Source organism: Bos indicus, chromosome 12 (assembly GCF_029378745.1).
Source record: "Bos indicus isolate NIAB-ARS_2022 breed Sahiwal x Tharparkar chromosome 12, NIAB-ARS_B.indTharparkar_mat_pri_1.0, whole genome shotgun sequence".
NCBI classification, from domain to species: domain Eukaryota; kingdom Metazoa; phylum Chordata; class Mammalia; order Artiodactyla; family Bovidae; genus Bos; species Bos indicus.
The window spans coordinates 47261096-47280199 of record NC_091771.1 but is presented as its reverse complement, the minus strand read 5'-3'; the positions used below and the strand labels follow the sequence as shown (position 1 = coordinate 47280199).

The 19104-nt window shown below is 39.3% G+C and overlaps 2 protein-coding genes across 4 annotated transcripts in view; one reads left to right on the top strand and one right to left on the bottom strand.

Annotated features, from left to right (window-relative positions):
* BORA (BORA aurora kinase A activator) overlaps window positions 1-3945 on the bottom strand; it is a 28375-nt gene extending 24430 nt beyond the window's left edge. Inside the window, exons 1-2 of one of the 3 annotated variants that reach the window (XM_019971549.2) lie at window positions 3692-3945; window positions 1732-1899 (exon numbers count right to left, since the gene is read on the bottom strand). In XM_019971549.2, the coding sequence (XP_019827108.2) occupies window positions 1732-1899; window positions 3692-3829 (306 nt within the window). In that variant the 5' untranslated portion in view covers window positions 3830-3945. Of the gene's footprint in view, window positions 1-1731; window positions 1900-3176; window positions 3392-3691 lie in introns of those variants that run through there. The other 2 variants (XM_019971550.2, XM_019971551.2) reach the window with 2 other exon arrangements.
* On the top strand, window positions 3512-18648 carry MZT1 (mitotic spindle organizing protein 1). The gene is made up of 3 exons (XM_019971553.2): window positions 3512-3665; window positions 9298-9443; window positions 16852-18648. The coding sequence occupies exons 1-3, from the start codon at window positions 3593-3595 to the stop codon at window positions 16873-16875; spliced, it is 243 nt and encodes an 80-aa protein (XP_019827112.1). The 5' UTR covers window positions 3512-3592; the 3' UTR covers window positions 16876-18648.
* Window positions 18649-19104: the final 456 nt, after the last annotated feature.

Sequence of the window (19104 nt, the reverse complement as noted above, 5' to 3'; positions counted from 1 at the left end):
TGAGCAAAAGCATGTAACAGTGCATCAAAATGCTAACTTCAAATGTCAGCTTCAAAAACAATGTGAATGGTTATAATATAAAAATATCTTACAGATATTTCACTTTACCACTAAATTAAAAGGCAAATGGTAAGCAGATCACACTAAATCAATTGACTTGACATTCCATCTGGGTGACTGCTGAAATTACATAATAATAGAAAAATCACAGCATATTAAAGGTATAGAAATTCCACAAATAACTCTCATCAGTGACGCCACACACCCAAATAAAATTAAAAATCTCTTAGAGTTATCAAAAGCCTTTATTTTCACCAGGAATGAATTGAAATTATACAAAGTCCTAACTACAAAAATATCTGCAAAAGCTAGTAAAACATGCAATAAATAATTATGAGTGGTAACCAATGCTGCTTTTCTGTATTCAACTATCCAATAAACCAAAAGTTTATTTTTATAACTCTACAATTAGAATTTGTAAATCAAATTCTAATTTGTAAATTCGGAATATATTTTTGAAAAATCAGGCTTAAAAATCCAAGATGTCTGTCATGCATTCTTGCTTTGAGGATTAAGTTGCAGTCATTTTGTGATTTTTACTAAGATTAACTAAAATTGAATACCATTCAATTTAAAATCATGAGGTCACATAATGACTCAATATAAAGTGTGTAACTGTAAACCTTTCCTCTAGTGCATAACTAGCTCACGTAGATGTGCACGTGTAGCTAGCATCAAAAGCCACTCAGTTTACAGTTTTCTAGATAATTTGCTAAGTCAGAAGATCAGACTTCAAAAGAACTTCTCCATTGTAGTCAATAACGGTAAAAAGAAGCTAAAGAGAGGAAGCCTTCCCTAATCTGTTAAAGAGACTATTCCCCTCCATATCAGCCTTCTGTTATGGCACATAACATACTCTCTTGAGGTTGCCAGTTTAGTCTTGTCTATCTCATTAGAGTACAGGTTGACTTCTTTTCAAACAATCTGCAAGCTAAGAATGGGTGACAAAAATCCAAAATAATATTAGCATTTCACATGTGAAGATTATAAATTCATTCAAATTTCAGTGTCCATAAATAAAGCTTTATTGCAACACAGCCACATTTTCTGTTAGTATACTACCAATGGCTGCTTCTATAATACAAGGCAGAGGTGAGTAATTGTAACAGCAACCAGATGATCTGCAAAGCCTAAAATATTTACTATCTGGCCCTTAACAGAAAAAGTTTTCTGACCCCTGGTACAGAGTACAAGCTCTCTGAGAATTAGTGTTTTATGAGTCTGACTTGTTCAAGATGTAACCTCTGTAGGAAAGAACTGTACCTGACACATAGCATTCAAATAAAATTTGCTGAATATCCGAAAATAATTAGACGAAATAGTTTCTTCTCTATTATGGTATTAGTACTTAGACCATCAACTAGCGGCACCCACAGCTGTGAGAAACACGCTAACTAATGAATAAAAAAGAAATGCTAACTAAAAAAAAGCAAGTTGAAAGCTAAGAATGGGTGGCAAAAATCCAAAAGAATATTGGTATAGCTAGTATATATAATATTAATATAGCTAGTATATATAATATTAATATAACTAGCTAAGTCATTTTTAGCCCAGTCACTATATTATAAAAACCAATAACCATTAGAATTAAAAAGTGCACTCCAGTTTACCATTTGTAAAGAAAGATTGATATTTAAAGTTATTTGGAAAAAGTAGTCGAGACGAACTTACTGGTAATTTTGTCGATTTAAAAACAGAAGGACTGGAGACAGTTTGTTCATGGAGATTAGAATAATCACCAGGACTTTCAAAAGGATTTAAAACAGGAATCCTTCCTGGAGTTTCAGGTGTTATTTGCATTTTTGATTCTTTGACATCTCCCATAGCACAGAGGAAAAACTAAAAAGAAATCATAAGTATATATAATAAAAGTACAAAGTTCCACAGACATTCATTTTGACAACTAAAATGTATTCAACAAAGCTTGTTGTTGTTAAGTCTCCAAGTGGAGTCCAACTTTTTGCGACCCCATGGAATATAGCCCACCAAGCTCCTCTCTTCACGGGAATTCCCAGGAAAGAATGCTGGAGTGGGTTGCCATTTCCTTCTCCAGGGGATCTCCCCCATTTAGGGATCAAATGCGCGACTCTTGCCATTGGCAAGCGGATTCTTTACTGCTGAACCACCAGGGAAGCCCCATTACCAAACATACATTTCACAAAAAGAATTAACTCAAAACTTAAGCTCCTGGGGCTTTTTTGTAGTTTACACAAGTGTGATGTTCTAAATAATCTTGAAAGCTAGAAAGGTAAAGTATTAGTGACAGAATTTTGCAGAATTAACAAGCTCAGAGAAGTCAACTGGTTTGTAAGTAGCACTCAACCGAATGTGAATGAGCTGAGGTCCCCCTTCGGGACAACTAAACGTTCTAATAGGCACAAAACCTTTTCCTGCTAAAGAACAGTAGACCTACAGCTTTTTATTCATTATCTCAAGTCCATAAACAAACACTTTGTACGTAATTCCAACAGCCCAGCAATTACCCAGCAAACTGCAGTTACTAAACAGTTATTTATAGCATCACCAACTCAATGGACATGAGTTTGAGCAAACTCCAGGAGATGATGAAAAACAAGGAAGACTGGCGTGCTGCAATCCACGGGGGTCCCAAAGGGTCGGAAAAGCCTGAGCGACAGAACAACACTAGCAAATAAGAGATGAGGAAATCTTTGGTCCCTTTGTGCATAGGTGCCTGTCTTGCACTTTAGTCCCCATCAGAAAAGAAATGACTGATTAGGGCTACGGAATTAACCACTTTGGGTTGCCCCTTCTCAAACACCCTTAGCCAAAGGCTAAGACCCCCCACCCTCCCACGATGGAAGCGAGACTACATTATTTCCCGTTAAGGTGGGGGGCAGTACAACTAGAGAAAAGAACCCACTCCACGGAAGGCTGATGTGTAGCTAGCCTCCTCGGGTGACGGGCAAAGGAGGACACTGACGCCAGTGTCATTCCCATCCCTACTCGGTCACTCTTTCCTGGGCCCCCCTCTTCCGCACCCACTCCCCGGTAGCTCTCATTCATCCCGAGGCGAGCGTGCAGCTGGTCCAGAGCCGGGCAAAGGGAGTTCTCCAACTCGAGACAGGAGGAAAGGCCAGGAATCACAAAGAACATACCTAGTTGTGTGTATAAAAAGGAAGCCCCCCCCAAAGCGACTCCAGGGCGCTCCCGACGGTGCCGGGTAAGCTCCCACGACAGGCACAGACTCTTTAACTCCCCGCTTCCGCGCTGTCTCAGGCCAACCAGGGCACGGGCCTTGTGCGCGACTGGCCAATCACGTCGTACCGCTGTCCGCGAACCAGCCAATCATAGCGAGGCCGCGTAGTAAATTCGAATGGCAACTCCTCGCTTCGCGTTCCGCCCAGAGTACCGCGGCTCCAAATTCAAATCAACGCAGCCTCACGCTGGCGATCAGCGCGAGAGGCGGAGCCTGCCCGGCGTGAGCCGGGAACGCGCGGTGTGATTGCCCAGGAGAAAGGAAGGCGCTCCAGTTCCGGGTCAGGCCCTTCGCCCGCCTCCCTCGGCCTCCGCCATGGCTAGCAGCAGTGGCGCCGGGTCGGCGGCAGCGGCAGCGAATCTGAATGCGGTGAGGGAGACCATGGACAGTGAGTGTCCGTTTCGCCCCCTTTACCTTGCCTCTGTTCCCCAGAGCCAAGGCCCTGGGGCGGGGCTGGGCCCACGAGGACTTCAGGTCCACTTCCTGCCCCGGTCGGCATCTTTGGAGATCCTCCCAAGGGACCGTCCAGAGCTCCAGAGCTGATGGTCCCATCCTTTGAGAGTCGTCTCTCCGTTCCTGCGTAGTTTGTCGCGCGCACGGCGTTGCGGCCGCACGTCAGCTCGCCGCGCGTCTGGTCCCTCCCGCACCGGACCCCGCGCGCCGCCTGTTTCCCGCCTCGAGTGCTTTCTCCCGAGTGCTCATTTCGCGCCCTCTCCCGCGCCCAGTCCCCGCGACCTTCCTCGCGCGAGCTCATGGCACGCCTGGTCCCCCCACCACGCCCCCTCCGCGCCGGTTCCCCGCATCCCTTCTCCTGCCCCGCCTCGCGCGCCCTGCCCACCCCGCGCGCCGCATCCAGTGAGGGGAGCGCCTCCGAAGCGCCCCAGACTGTGAGCTCCTTGCGGGCAGTGGCTTCCTGTGTTTGGTCACCACTCCATCCCTCCTTGTACCTTGCGCTGCAGCAGGAGCATGTTAAATACCTACCCCGTGAAGGAACAAGTTGTGCTTTAATCAGAGTTGCCCGTTTAGTCCTGGAGCCGGTGATGCCGGTGTCCGGAGACCTTGGGCGTATTTACATGTTTTGCAGCAGGGAGCACGCAGGTAAAAACTGCCCGCAAGTAATAGGGGAAAAAAGTATCTTGGAGTTATCCTCTCTCTCCTTTCTATTGCCGGCTCTGCCACTTTATAGCCCTGGTGTAGGCTTGGACAAGTCATTTAAACATCTATGAGCCTGCTTTTTTTTTTTTTTTTTTAGCCCCAGTAAAATAAGATTGCTACAAGCCTGGTGGGCTGCTGTCTATGGGATCGCACAGAGTCGGACACGACTGAAGTGACTTAGCAGCAGCAGCAGCTGCTTGAGTGCTAAATCGCTTCAGTTATGTCCGACTCTTTGCGACCCCATGGATGGTAGCCCGCCAGGCTCATCTGTCCATGGGATTCTTCGCTCAAGAATACTGGAGTAGCTTGGGTTGCCAGGCCCTCTTCCAGGGGATCTTCTCAACCAGGGATCGAACCCAGGTCTCCTGCATTGCAGGCAGATTGTTTACCGTCTGAGCCACCAAGGAAGCCCCCTCCTACCTCCTAGGATTATTGTAAATATTTAAATAAGATAACCTTATAAAGGTATCTCGAAGGTGACCATTAACAGGTAGTTCCTGCACTGTTTTTGTGTATAAACATCATTCCACGACCCCTTTTGTTGTCCCCATTTTATTTGCCTGCATCTGTATATGTGTGTTTGATAGATGTTAAATTTTGCTTTTTTCAAGGGATACCCACATGAACTGCTGTCTCTTTCAAACCATGAAATTCTCATTAAGCAGTGTCAGCCTTCATGTCCTATCTCTGGCTCCTTCACTGTAGGCTCCACTTCCTATTAGAGTCCCTTCTTTATGAGGACTTGTGATAAAGCTTATGACTTTCTTTGCACTCGCTACTGCCCCGCTTTTCAAAGATTTTTTTTTAATTAACAGAGCCTTTGCATCTAATTTTTTACTCAGTGTCTGCTTTTGTCTTTTTCTGAAAAATGGAATTTTGTTAATACCATATTCAGCCTATTTTCCCATCCTTGAAATAGCAGAGCTTATGAGTTTTATTTTGTAAGTGGATTTGTGTACATAGAAACTAGTGTACACCATTATTGTCTTACATCTTTGCTTGGAAGCCATTGTGGTTTCTGAACAGTGTGAAGTGTATTTGAGGCCTACTTCTAGTCAGTTTTCTTATATTAACTGTTCCTTATTATACGGGCACAGGATTCCATTTGAATAGAAAGCCCACATTTTCTCTCTGATGAAACTACTGATAAAGAAATGAGAACTGATCATTTTTATTGGCTGCATCATCAAGGTTTTCACTGACAGAACTGAAGATTATAGTGTTAGAATATGAAAAAGTGAAAAAAGACTAGATTATTTTTTCTCAACTAACACTGGCAAAGAGTGTGCCAAGTAGAGAACACTGTTCCTCTAGACACAATTTGTCCCCAAATCAGAAGGTAAAAAGGAAGGCCCCAGGTTGGCAGTGTATCAACATCTGTTAAATGTGGCAGTTAGGTCCTGTCATGTCCATTGGAACTAGCTGCTATCATGCAATGCATGCATGATCAGTCACTCAGGCATGTCCAACTCTTTGCCGTTCCATGGACTGTAGCCTTCCAGACTTGTCTATCCGTGGGATTTCCCAGGCAAAAATAATGAAGTGGGTTGCCATTTCCTCCAGAGGATCTTCCCAACCCAGGGATCAAACTGACATCTCCTGAATCATAATTGAGTCCAAAACAGTCAGTCAAAATGTGTAGTTTTGCAAAGTTAATGAAAATATTTTCCAGGCTGTCTAATGATTGAGGCACAAAGGGAAACATAGTGACACTTTCATGGTTAAGAATTGACCATACACTCAACTGAAAAAGTCCTCAATGCAGTCGTTTAATAATCTCACCTTTCTCCACTCTCATTGCCAGAAATAGAACTTTAACTTGCCCAAGGGACTGGGCTGACCTACATAAGCACCAGTATTTTTTGAAATTCTGTTAATATGGAGTTTCCATGTATTTAAATCTATCCATGAGACCCAAACTGAAGTGTTCAAAACTTTTTTACTTTGATAGCGCTGCTTCAAGATCTAGTATATTTCTCCTTATCGTCTTCCTCCCTCCCTCCCATCAGTATTAAGAGTCAGCTAAATGATTTAATCTTTTAATTAATGTCAGATGATTTGCAAGGATTATAGAATTGAGCTATGAACATTTGTAATTTTATTGTGAAAATGAAAGCATTTTGATAAAGATACTTTAGACAGGGGAGGAAGTGGTGGGCTTTGTTATTTATCTGCACAAAACACTGAAAGAAACCTGATTGATCCTGGCCAGATTTAGTATAGGGTCTGTTGCATAAGGGGCATCCCTGGTGGGCTCAGTGGTAAAGAATCTACCTGCCAATGCAGGAGACATGGGTTCGATCCCTGGGTCAGGAAGATCCCTGGAGAAGGAAATGGCAACCCACTCCAGTATTCTTGCCTGGGAAACCCCATGGACAGAGGAGCCTGGCAGGCTACAGTCCATGGGGTTGCAAAAGAGTAAGACATGACTTAGCCTTAGCGGCAGTAACAACAAGTTATGTTTTTGGCAATGGTGATTAAAATTTACTTCTTCCCTACTAGAGGCTTCAATGTGATACAGTTGTTCCTTAGTATTTGCCAGGAAGTTGGGTTCAAGACACCCTCACCCACCCACCCATACCACAATCTGTGGGTGCTCAAGTCTGTCATATAAAATGGCAAAGTGTTTGCATATAACCTACATTCATCCTCTTGTATACGGGCTTCCCAGGTGACTGAGTGGTAAAGAATCTGCCTGCCAAGCTGGAGACTCGGGTTTGATCCCTGGGTCGGGAAGATCACCTGGAGAAAGAAATGGCAGCCTGCTCCAGTATTGTTGCTTAGGAAATCCCATGGCCAGGACCCTGGTAGGCTACAGTCCTGGTGTTGCCAAGAGTCAGACACAACTGAGCACCTAATCAGCAGCAGCAGCAGTATCCTCTTGTATACTTTAAATCATCTTTTGGTTATTTATAATTCCTAATAAATGCAAATTCTATGTTAATGGTTGCCTGCGCATAGATGCCAAACTCAAGTTTTGCTTTTGCGAGCTTTCTGGAATTTTTTTCCCCAAATGTTTTCAGTACACAGTTGACTTGTATCAAGTTGTAAAATAGCAAAAGGAGTGAAGAGAGTCCACAGTGTGCAAGGCAGTGTCAGTGAAGCAAACATATAGCCCATGCTCCCACCATCAATCCCCTTGCTTTCTCATGTGAGGTCTCCCCTACCTCTCTCCTTCACTAAGCTGTTTCATCTCTTCACTCATCTCAGATTTGACCATTTGTAGTAATCTCTCCTGTCCATGCCACCTACCAGTCTCTCCATAATTGCAATAACTTATCTGGACTCCTTCTCCCCAGGTCTTACACTGGGAAGAACTTGGTAAATGAGACTGAAAGGCTCATGTAAAGACTGTAATTAAGGGGGATAAATGGTTGTGAAATATGAGATGAAACATGAGAATATACTAAGGCCCTACTGAAGATTTGAAAACTCTGGGAAGCTATTACGTATAAAACAGGAATGTGACAAGATCAGATATTCTTTTTTTTTTTTTTTTTTTTTTTTAAGATTTTGCCTTCGGGAGGAGGGTTCAGGATGGGGAGTACATGTATACCTGTGATGGATTCATTTTGATATTTGGCAAAACTAATACAATTATGTAAAGTTTAAAAAAAAAAAAAAAAGATTTTGCCTTCAAGGCTGCAGTGCAGTGGCAGAATGGGAGTAACTCAGGCAAAACCCAGCAGACACCTTAAGTTGAGCAGGAGTTTAGGGTCCAGGGAGACCACGGCAGGCAGAGTTTTTAAGACAGAGTACCTGAGAGGAAAGAGCCTGCACCTAGAGGGAATTCTGGAGGTCCGTGGAATGTTCTCCCTCAGGTATTCAGCACGGCATTGATCAGCGTGCAAGGAAAGTACCCCAAAAAGACACCAAAGGATCAAGCTGTTTCTAGATAACTGTATTTCACTATAAAGCTGGAGAATATGTATAGAAATACAAAACTGTCGAACACCCAGCACAGTAAAATTCACAATGTCTGGCGTCCAGTCAGAAATAATTAAGTATGCAGAAACAGAAGATTGTGACTGATGATAAGAAAATTTTAATCTGTTAAAACTGACCCATAGTTGATACAGATGTTAGGATTAGCAGGTGAAAACATTAGAACGGTACTCCGTGTTCAGAAGGTTAAGTAGAGGAATGGAAGAGAGGTTTTTTTAAACAAATTCAACTTCTCAAGATGAAAATGAATATAAAGTATGAAAAAGTGGAACGGGCCCATATCACAAAAATCATGAATATTATGAAAGTTTTCAAAAGGACTTAGACTGAAATTAAAGGTGGCTTAGTATTGTTCATTTGTCGGTTCATCCCAAAATAAAGTGTCATTTTCATACAGTTCATATCAAAATCCAAATGGTATATTACTGACTAAGCAGTTCCACTTCTAGGAATTTATTCTGATAAAATTAAGTTCCTATTTACAGATATTTGTCACAGTATTATTTTCATCAGGGAAACAGGAGACCCACAACAAAATAGCAGAGCAGTTAAGTAATGTATGTTATCTGCTTAAAATGGAATATTACCTGAATGATTACATTACATTGTAAGAGAATGCTAAAAAGTGGGAAAATGTTCAGAATAATCTTGACTATGATATTTAAATTTCAGATAGATACTAAATGAGTAGTAGAATATAAACCAGGATATAGAAAAGTTATGTGGAGGGAGGTTGTAAATTTATTTGTAAGTTTGTAGAGCTAAGTAAGAGCAGTATTACATGCCAGTTTCCAAATCTAGGAATGCTGTGCTGTTCTTTGGAGTTATGCAGTATTATATGAATAAAAAACAGAAGTATTCATGTACATTTTTAAAATGTTACAAGATTTTATTCTTAAAATTTTCTTGTCTTTTTCCAGTCCTACTTGAGATTTCAAGAATTTTGAATACTGGATTAGATATGGAAACTCTGTCTATATGTGTGCGGCTTTGTGAACAAGGAATTAACCCAGAAGCTTTATCATCAGTTATTAAGGAACTTCGCAAGGCCACAGAAGCCTTAAAGGTAGAGATTCATACGTTCACTCACTCTGAATGAAAATGCTTTTGTTTAGAAAACAATTAATGCTGAAATTTTATGTGAATGATTCTAAGCAAGGTTAACCTAACAGCCGTCATCATCAGGAGAAATTCCGAAGGCCAGGGTCTCAGTAGTATATGTTCAGATCACAGAATTCTCTATCTGAACCATGTTGTCTTTTTGTAAAAGTCTCTGATTATGTTTAGAATTCTGCTTGTGTTGTGGGTGATATTGTTTCTGCCCCGCCCAAAAGATATGCTTAAGTGTGCAACACCTGTGAATATACCATGTTTGGAAATAGTGTATCTGTAGGTATAATCAAATTGACATGAGATCATAATGGGTTAATGACCAATGTCCTTACAAAGACAAGGGAAATTTGGACACAGATATACAAAGCACATACCATGTGAGGACACAGAGGGGATGCTGTGTGATGACAGAGGCAGAGATTGGAGTGATGGCATTTACAAGACAAAGAAGGCCCCTATTGAGGGCCACCAGAAGGTAAGAGGCAAGGAAGGATACTCTACAAGAGCCTTCAGAGGGAAGAATGGTCCTGTTGACACCTTGATTTTGGACTTCTGCCTCCAGAACTACTAGAGAATAATTTTCTGTTGTTGTAAGCTACCCAGTTGATGGTACTTGGTTATGGCAACCCTAGAAATCTAATTTAGATTTACTATGGGAAAGTGGAGTGCTGCTGTAAGAAATACATAAAAATGTGGATGTGACTTTGGAATTGGGTAATAAAGGTTGGAAAGTTTTAGGATGCTTGATAGTAAAAGCCTGGTTGGCCTTAAAGACTTGGTTAATGATAGACATTAAAGGTGATTCCAGTGAGAGCTCAGAAAGAAGAGAAAAGAGTATCAGTCTTCTCAGAGAATACGTCTATCATTATGAATAGAATCTTGTGAGAAATATGAACGTGAAAGGTGCCTCTCTGATGTCTAAGATAGAAATGAACAACTTCGGGTGTTGGCCCATCCTCAGTATAAAGAGCACTCAGCTGAATTATATTCTACTGTTGGAAGGAGAATAAAACTTGTAAGCAATAACTTGGATATTTAGCTAAGGAAATTTCCAAAGCATGGAAAGTGGGGCCTGATTTCTCCTTGCTGCTTATGGTATAGGAAATTGAGGAAGGAATAAGAAAAAAGAAACCAGCACTCACTTTGGGAAGCTCTCGGCCTACCCAGATAGATCTCTGGAAAGAAGGCCGAGAGTGTAGCTAGATAACCTTTTGGTGAAGAGATTAGGTTATGTGACTCAGATGCAGTGAACATCTCAGTACAGCTTGAACTTAAAGGGATGAAGAAAGGCTGTCACACTTCCGGGGTTCTGTAGGCGGCTGATGGAGCTATTAGTGTGTGCACATCCTTGAAGGAAAGGGATGGGTAGCCCAGAGGCCAAGAACTGCTGAGGCCAGTTGAACTGTGTTGCCAGCATGGACCCAGGGGACCACCTTTTTTCAAATTCACATTATAACCACCTTTTAATTGCTGAGACTGCAAACAGTAAAGATGTTGTGTTCCCTTTTTTGCTTGCAGACACTCCTATTTAAAATCTCACATGATTTTATTTCCATATTTATGTAACACTCATATGAACACTTAAGTTAGTCCCCTCTTAAAACTTGTCCAAGGATGAAATGACTTCTCTACCCTTTTGTCTTCCTTTGAGGAGACATGCAGTTTACCCATCTCAGATTAAGTTACTCTCTGATAAGTTCCAATAATTTGGGTCACTGGTTTTGTGCTTTTGAAAACTTTTATTTTATTAAATCTAATACCAAAAGCTAAACAAGGCACATTTACAGAGCAAAAATGTATCATAAGTAGAGTATCTGTACAGTTCTCATTGTCCACCCTAGAAGTTCCCTTATGCTCCCCTATCACTAACCTCTCTTTCCTGCTCCCCATTCCAAGAACTACTGTCCTAATTTTTATGATAGAGACTTCAACATTTTCACTGACTAAGCATGGATCTCTAAACACCAGTTTAATTTTGTAAAAAATTTTTTAACTTGCTGTAAGTGAGATTTTATAGCACAGTTTCTTTTTTCCACTGAGTTTTTTCATCTGACATTATTTTTGTGAGGTTCATTTCTGTTATATGTAGCTGTAGTGCATTCCTTTTCACTGTAATAATCATGTTTCATTATACAAATACAGTATTTTTTGTTTATCCTTCCTACTGTGAATGGGTATTCGCTTGTCCCTGTCCAGAGCTATCATGAACATGCTGCTCTGAGCTTAGTTGTCTGTGTCTTCTGATACATGTATGTTGGGCATTTCTGTTGAGTGTGTATCTAGAACTAGAATTGCTGAATCATAGCTTGTGTGTATCTTCAACTTGAGGAATTAAGGCCAGACTTTACTACAGTGGTTATATGAATTTGTATTCCAACCAGCAGCGAATGAATTTCCCTTGCTTCTCATCTTTGTCTATACCTATTATTGTGAGTGTTCTTTAATTTTAGTCATTCTGGTAGGTGTGTTTGGACTTCTCCTTGTGTATTAGCATTTCTATGAGTACTGGTGAGATCAAATGAATTTTTTTTTTTTTTTTTTAATTTTTTTTGGCCATTTTCTTTTGTGAAATATTTTTTCATGTAGTTTGCCCATTTTTCTGGGTTATCTGTCCTTTTCTTCTTTGTGGGTAGTCTTTGTTTAAATATTTTGGAAATGAACTTTTGTCAGATACACAGGTAAGGCTTAAAATCAGAATTTTTAAGTAATTATTATGAAAACTATTCAAATTTTCTATTTCTTTTTTAAAATATATTTTTAATTGGAGGATAATTGCTTTACAGTTGTGTTGTAAATACAATTTACAATTGTGTTGGCTGGTTGGATGGCATCACCAACTCATTGGACATGGGTTTGGGTAAACTCCGGGAGTTGGTGATGGAGAGGGAGGCCTGGCGTGCTGTGGTTCATGAGGTCGCAAAGAGTTGGACACGACTGAGCTGCTGAACTGAGGCTTCTGCCATACAAAGCTCGAATCAGCCACAGATACACAAAAGTCCCCTTCCTCTTGAACCACCCACCCACCTCCCACCCCATCACAGAGCACCAAGTTGAGCTCCCTGTGTTGTCTAGCAATTTCTATTTCTTTTTTAACTCAACAACTGTTGCTTTCATATGAGAGAAAGAAAAATAACTACGTAACACAGTAAGAATAGCTAGTATTTACTCTACTTTTGCTAAACTCTGCACTAAGGGCTCTCGCTGCATTGTTTCCTTTGTAGTCAATGCAAGGATGTTTACTACGACGAGTAGTAAGAGTTTACCCCTAAGGAAACTGAAGCTGTGGTGGCTAACTCACTTCTTCCAAGACTTACAGTTAAGTGGTTGAGCTAGGATTTGAGCTCAGACCTTCTGACGTCAGAGTTGTTAACTGCTAAGTTTCTGCCTACAGTAAGTTCTAAAAAATATCTGAGCCTGCTGTTTAAAAAAGCATGAAATGATTAGAACCAAACCAGTGGACTGGAGCCCAAGTACCTTCCCTGGCTTAATACTGTCTCATAACCCTGTTTTTAAAAATAAGAGGTATCGTAGCCTTTTATTAGTAAATTTCTGAAATTTCAGTGGGAGAGGATTTATTTAATGTACATCTTCCACAATCACAAAATTTTTATTCAGCTGTGCTGGAGTTTGAAAGAGAATAGGGAGGCAGAATAACAAGAGATTTTTGTATTAATGCAGATTGACTGATGTGAAGGAACTGGAGACAAGTAACCTAGCTGGAAAGGTTGGGGGCAGACAACATAGCTTCTTAGAATAAAAACCAAGATATTAGGAGATTCAGAAGTGCCTGTTTAACGTAACTTTTTCAGCTTTGGTGTACCGGTTATTCCACATCCAGTGGATTATAATGAACTCTGAAGGCAAAGTCAATACAGTAACTCCCCTACATAGCAAATTTTCAAGTTGTGAACGTCAGGTGTGAGTGAAATTGCAGCTGGCCCTCTGCCTCCTGTTGCTGACCATCCTTCAGCTCTACCATCTCCCACATCCTCTCCCTCAGCATAAGTAACTCTTCTTGCCTGTCCACTCGATGCCATTCCCTATATGCCAGCCCTTGTCCTGTACTTTCCAAGGTGCTGCACTGTTAGATTCAAAATGTTTCTTTATTTTTTGTGTTTGTTTTTTATGTATTATTTGTGTGAAAAGTATTATAAACCTAAAATACAGTTATAATAATACTATTGTAAACCTATAGTACAGTACTATATTGTGTCGGTTGGGTACCTAGGCTAACTTTGTTGGACTTAGGAACAAACTGGACACTCTCAGAAAAGAACTCATTTGCATGTAGGGGACTTACTACAATTAAGTTGAACAAAAATCAGAAAGTGTTGCCCATTTGCATGGAAAATCAGTCTCATACACACACAAAGCCTCTTAAAAACACATTTCTCCCATAATCTAAAATTGGTATACCTGACTCTTTCTAAAACTAGGTAGGGGAAGAGATCGTGAAAAGTTTCCAGTAAAGAAGAAATGTTCATTAGAACTTTTTCTTGAAAGTAATTTTTGAAACCTATTTAAGTTGTATAATAGTAATACATGTAGGTAATTTTTAAATATTTAGATCAGAAAATACAAAGAAGGAAACAAAAATCATTCAAGATCACCAGTAGATAACCCCTGATAATATTTGGTTAACATCATCCTAGCTGGTCTCAATGGAGAAGGCAATGGCACCCCACTCCAGTACTTTTGCCTGGAAAATCCTATGGACGGAGAAGCCTGGTAGGCTGCAGTCCATGGGGTCGCTAAGAGTCGGATACAAGTGAGCGACTTCACTTTCACTTTTCACTTTCATGCATTGGAGAAGGAAATGGCAACCCACTCCAGTGTTCTTGCCTGGAGAATCCCAGGGATGGGGGAGCCTTGTGGGCTGCCGTCTATGGGGTCGCACAGAGTCGGACACGACTGAAGTGACTTAGCAGTAGCAGCTGGTCTCATGCTACTTTGAAAACAAAAATATTATAGTTAATCTCATTGAATTACAAATGAATAAACTTCCTCAGGTTGATTCTCTCCAGATCAAAGTCTGCTGTCTCCTAACTGCTCCTGCTGGGTCTAGGTTGGGAGCTGGTTAGTTCAGAACTGCACTCAGCCACACCTGTCTTCTCTTGACCGCCTTACCCTGCCCCAGCCTTACTGCCTTAATATGCATAGGTTCTCTCTTTAGTGTGGTTGCTGCTTATGAATTTTTTTCCGCATATTTTTTGTTTATTTCTCTTAGTGTGATAAATAGAGTAAGGAGAAACTCCTCTTGCTGCATTGTATTATCTTTACCTAGAAATCCTAGTGATTAGAATTTAATTTTATGGTACTCATCTCTGTTTTAGACCATGTACAATATAAATCAAGGATGTGATGAAATGTTGCAAGAAATTGTTGATCTGAAACATAGTTTTTTCCTCTGTTGTTAAATATGAAGAAAATATAATAATTTTACTAATTATTTTTTCTCTTTCAAATCTTTTAGATTTGTATATAGGTGTTGTATTTTATATGTATCCATGTATGTGTGTGTATATTATAGTAAAAGCAGTAGTTGTGTGTCACCCAGATAGATGAATTTCTTAACAGTGGTAGACAGATTGCCTTATGTTTATTTGCCACAGCATAAGTCGAATTGTTAATCACGTGTGTTTCTTTTAAAAATAAGACTTTATTTTTATGAATGTTACTTTATCAACACTGAATTTTTATGTTGTCTCCTCAGTGCTAGTATTTATATGTTGGGAGTCATTTATAAATTCTGGTTTCAGAAATTGTGGGCAAAACTGATTTTCCCATATTTTCTACTTTCTTGCCATGGTACCTTGAATTATACACTATCGGTGACTTCAGACACACTAAGCCTTGTGTTTTCTTTTGAAGCTGTCCTGTACTGTCACTGATATCTTAGAGTACGTAATGTATCTCCTCACTGCAGCATGAGGACATTGGCACTATAGAATTTGTAGTTGGCAGAGAAATGAGGGATGAAGGAAGTCCCATGTCCCCACCCATCCTCACAAAGGAAGGAGTAAACTTGGGCAATGGAAAGTTTGGAGAGAAGACTTCTAATGTGGGTTTTCCCCAGGACCTCTGTGTCTACACTTTTGGAGTCTTTAATGACTGTCCGGAAACTGTATGAGTTTCTAGGATGCCATTGCTGTCTTCCTTTCAACTGGAAAGTAGTTCTGCACACGTTTAACATGAATGCTCTACAAGGTTGACGGCTTGCCTAATTCAAATGAAAAGACATGTTGCATTGTGTCTTGGAGGAGAACCTCTAAAATTAGTATGAAAATGGGATCAGGTTCTAATTCTTGTTAATAGTAAACCCAAGAAGAGAAAGATAAACAACCAGCTATATAGAAAAACATGGGAGGTTCTGTTGACAAGAATGTTTCATATTTAGTTATCTACAACTTTCCCAGTGTCTTAAGGAATTTCCTTGAAGGACCTCTTAACTTAGACTGAATATTAAAAAACAAGTTTTAATTAGGAGGTTGAAATGTAAATGAATTGAGTTTACCATGTACTTCTAAGATTAAACTTACTTAAATTCAATATTTCCATATTTGGCCTTGACAAATTGTCTGTTTAAATCCTGTCTTTTAGAAATGCATATAAAATAATTTTCTGATGAATGATAATGGTGTCTGGAAATTTCTACAGAATAATCAGGGAAAGGGTAACGGATGGTGGTTTAGGTAAAGCTGTATTAGCCATGTATTCACTATTCCTCTTTTGCCTTTTTTTTCCTTTGCGTTATAGCATAACAGAAAGATCTTTTTCATTCTTAATTCCCTTTGGCACTGTAATGAAACATACAGAAGCAAACTAATAAAGACTGTGGATGAGGACTTCCATAAGTTAATTTTTCAAGTAGCGTTTGCTTTATTTTTACATCAACTCTTATTTAAGATTATGTAGCAGTTTGGACTTCGCACGTGGTGCAGTGGTGAAAAGTTCACCTGCCGGTGCAGGAGACTCAAGAGACGCAGGTTCAGCCCCTGGGTTGAAAAGACTCTGGAGTGGGAAGTGGCAGCCCACTCCAGTACTCTTGCCTGGAAAATTCCATGGACAGAGGAGCTTGGCGGGCTGCAGTCCGTGGGGTCACAAAAAGTTGGACACAACTGAGTGACTGAGCACAAACACAATAATTTTCTACTGTTAGCCTAGCAATCAGTCCAAATGGTAGTTCTAATAATATACTGCAAAAAGTGAAGACTACTGCATCATGCTGATAAAGGTGCATTGCTATATATGGGGGAAGAGTTGTTTGTTAACAGCAATGCAATATTGACAAATTTATTTCCATGATGTTTTTTTTTTCCTCCCATTATTTTGTTATACTGAATCATACTCTCTTGTTCTAGGCTGCTGAAAATATGACAAGCTGACTTTCTGAAGAAATCCTGATGGGCTGTGTCAAGCTGTGTAAGAAGATTGAAGATTGCGTTGTAGTCAAGAACACACAATGAAATCACTGCATGTAGCAATGTGGAAATACTGTCTTTTTTAAAAGAATTATAAAACCATAGCTTTATAAATCAGTGGAAAGTGGCTTACAGAGAAAACTATCAGTTGTGTTTACATCACATCTTTTTTTTTTTTCTTTAACTGCTCTAATGCTTTGGCATTGTTGTGTTCATATTTATGTATTCCTAATTTATAGCTCTGATAGCTTTAATTTTCTAAGCAGTCTGTCCATCAGATGTGCACATCTGCTGTGCCTGGGTGAACTATAGTGGAACCCATCAGCAGTAATGTTGTAGTTAAGACTTGTTGACATTTCCATTATAAACTTAAATTTTGAATTGTTTATGCAAAATAACTGTGGATTTATGTTGTATTAGGCTAAAAGTTGACAGAATTTCCGCTACCATGTATGGATTTTTGATTTAGATTCATTATGCATATCAGAATCTTGTTTTTTTATAAGAACATGGAAAATGTGTTGTTAATCTGCTCTTTAACAAAAAATATTTCTTTTTTAAACATAAAGTTTGAGTGGCAGTTAATAGTGTGACCCAGATCATATTAATATTGATTGAAAAGTAAAACTTTCAGAAAACTTAGATTTTAAAGGTAATGACAGTGCTTAGCTTAGTATTATTTGTCATTTGATTCATTTAAATTTAGGGAAGATATTGAGAATGTTTTTCTAAGTTTTTAATTCATAACGAAACAATTCCAACATGAAAAGTCTTTTTACTTTTGTTTAATGAAAATAATTTGAGTGCTTACTTAATAAAATACCTTGAGTGGTTATCTAGTAAACCACCAAACAGGTAGTGACATTCAATAAATAATGTTACTATTTTCTGAAGGAATAAAGATTTCCAGTCATTAAAGAAAAAATAATCACATTTTCTGCATCAGGAATTCTGAGTATGCCTTTCTAAGATCATTTTTGTGTGTCATTATTTTTACCCTGTAAGTTTTAACTAATTGAAGTGATGGTTCAAAATAAAGTTTAGAAAACTTAGGATAATATGGTTTCTGTTCCTAACAGAATCTCCATGAGCTATTTTTTCCCAAGACTACTACAAATTGAATCTGATCTTTTAAGATTGTGTTAGCTTTCCAGTTAAATGATAGTACACGCATATACTCTGATAGCATATTTTGTTCTTCAAACAAACTAAAGTGATACTAATAAGGGTTAATAATATTTAATGGCAACCTTCTGTTCTATTTTAAAAATCTAGTCTTTTGACCACGTTGACTTTTGAATGGTGGCATCTTTACCAAGTACACTGAACATCTGTTATAGGGAGAACAGTTTGGGAGACAATAAAGGTTTTGATGATAAGTCATCTATATGATTAAAAAACATTGCAAATACTGCATGTTGTTACTTATATAAAATCAGAAAGAAAACACTCTTGTCAAGCTCCAAAATTTGTATATACTTTTAGGTCATAAGAGTTAATAGTTTTATTTATAACTTTGTAGATTATGTTATTTATGTATGAAACAAAGCAGGAAAATATATTGAGAAGGAGTTCTGTTTACAGAGGACTTTAATGTGTTACATTTCTTAAATGTAAACGTGTGTTTTCAATGCATACTTAATACTTAAGGAAACCAAACAAAGTAATGATACAGTTGCATTGTTGGGTGTGTTGTCAGTGTCCGAAATAAAACCATTTTGGTGATACCAGCCTGTACTTCTGGTTTAAAGTTTGTTTCTGTGAATTCAACTTGTGTTTCTATAAGTATTTGGTAAATATTTAGATGCTTTTTTTGGAGAAGGACATGGCAACCCACTCCAGTATTCTTGCCTGGAGAATCCTGTGAGCCTGGTAGGCTGCTCTCCATAGGGTCGCATAGAGTTGGACATGACTGAAGCGACTTAGCGTGCATGCATTGGAGAAGGAAATGGCAACCCACTCCAGAATTCTTGCCTGGAGAATCCCAGGGACAGAGGGTGCTTTTTAAGTTATGTGTAGTTGAAGACTGTTTAAAGATAGGCTTTATAATTTACGGTTTAAAATTAGGCTTGAGGTAGTAAAATGAAATACTTTTCCCCTGGTAGTAAAAGGCAATAGCTATAACATTTACCCTGTCTTGAAAACAAAGTTGGCGTTTCAACATGTGAAATTATGTTTTTCTGTATTTGAAAT

Coding starts and splice junctions, on each gene's coding strand:
- MZT1 (XM_019971553.2), top strand. CDS start 3,593: ATGGCTAGCAGCAGTGGCGCCGGGTCGGCGGCAGCGGCAGCGAATCTG. Junction 3,666..9,297: donor GGTGAGGGAGACCATGGACA/GTGAGTGTCCGT, acceptor GTCTTTTTCCAG/TCCTACTTGAGATTTCAAGA. Junction 9,444..16,851: donor AGGCCACAGAAGCCTTAAAG/GTAGAGATTCAT, acceptor CTCTTGTTCTAG/GCTGCTGAAAATATGACAAG.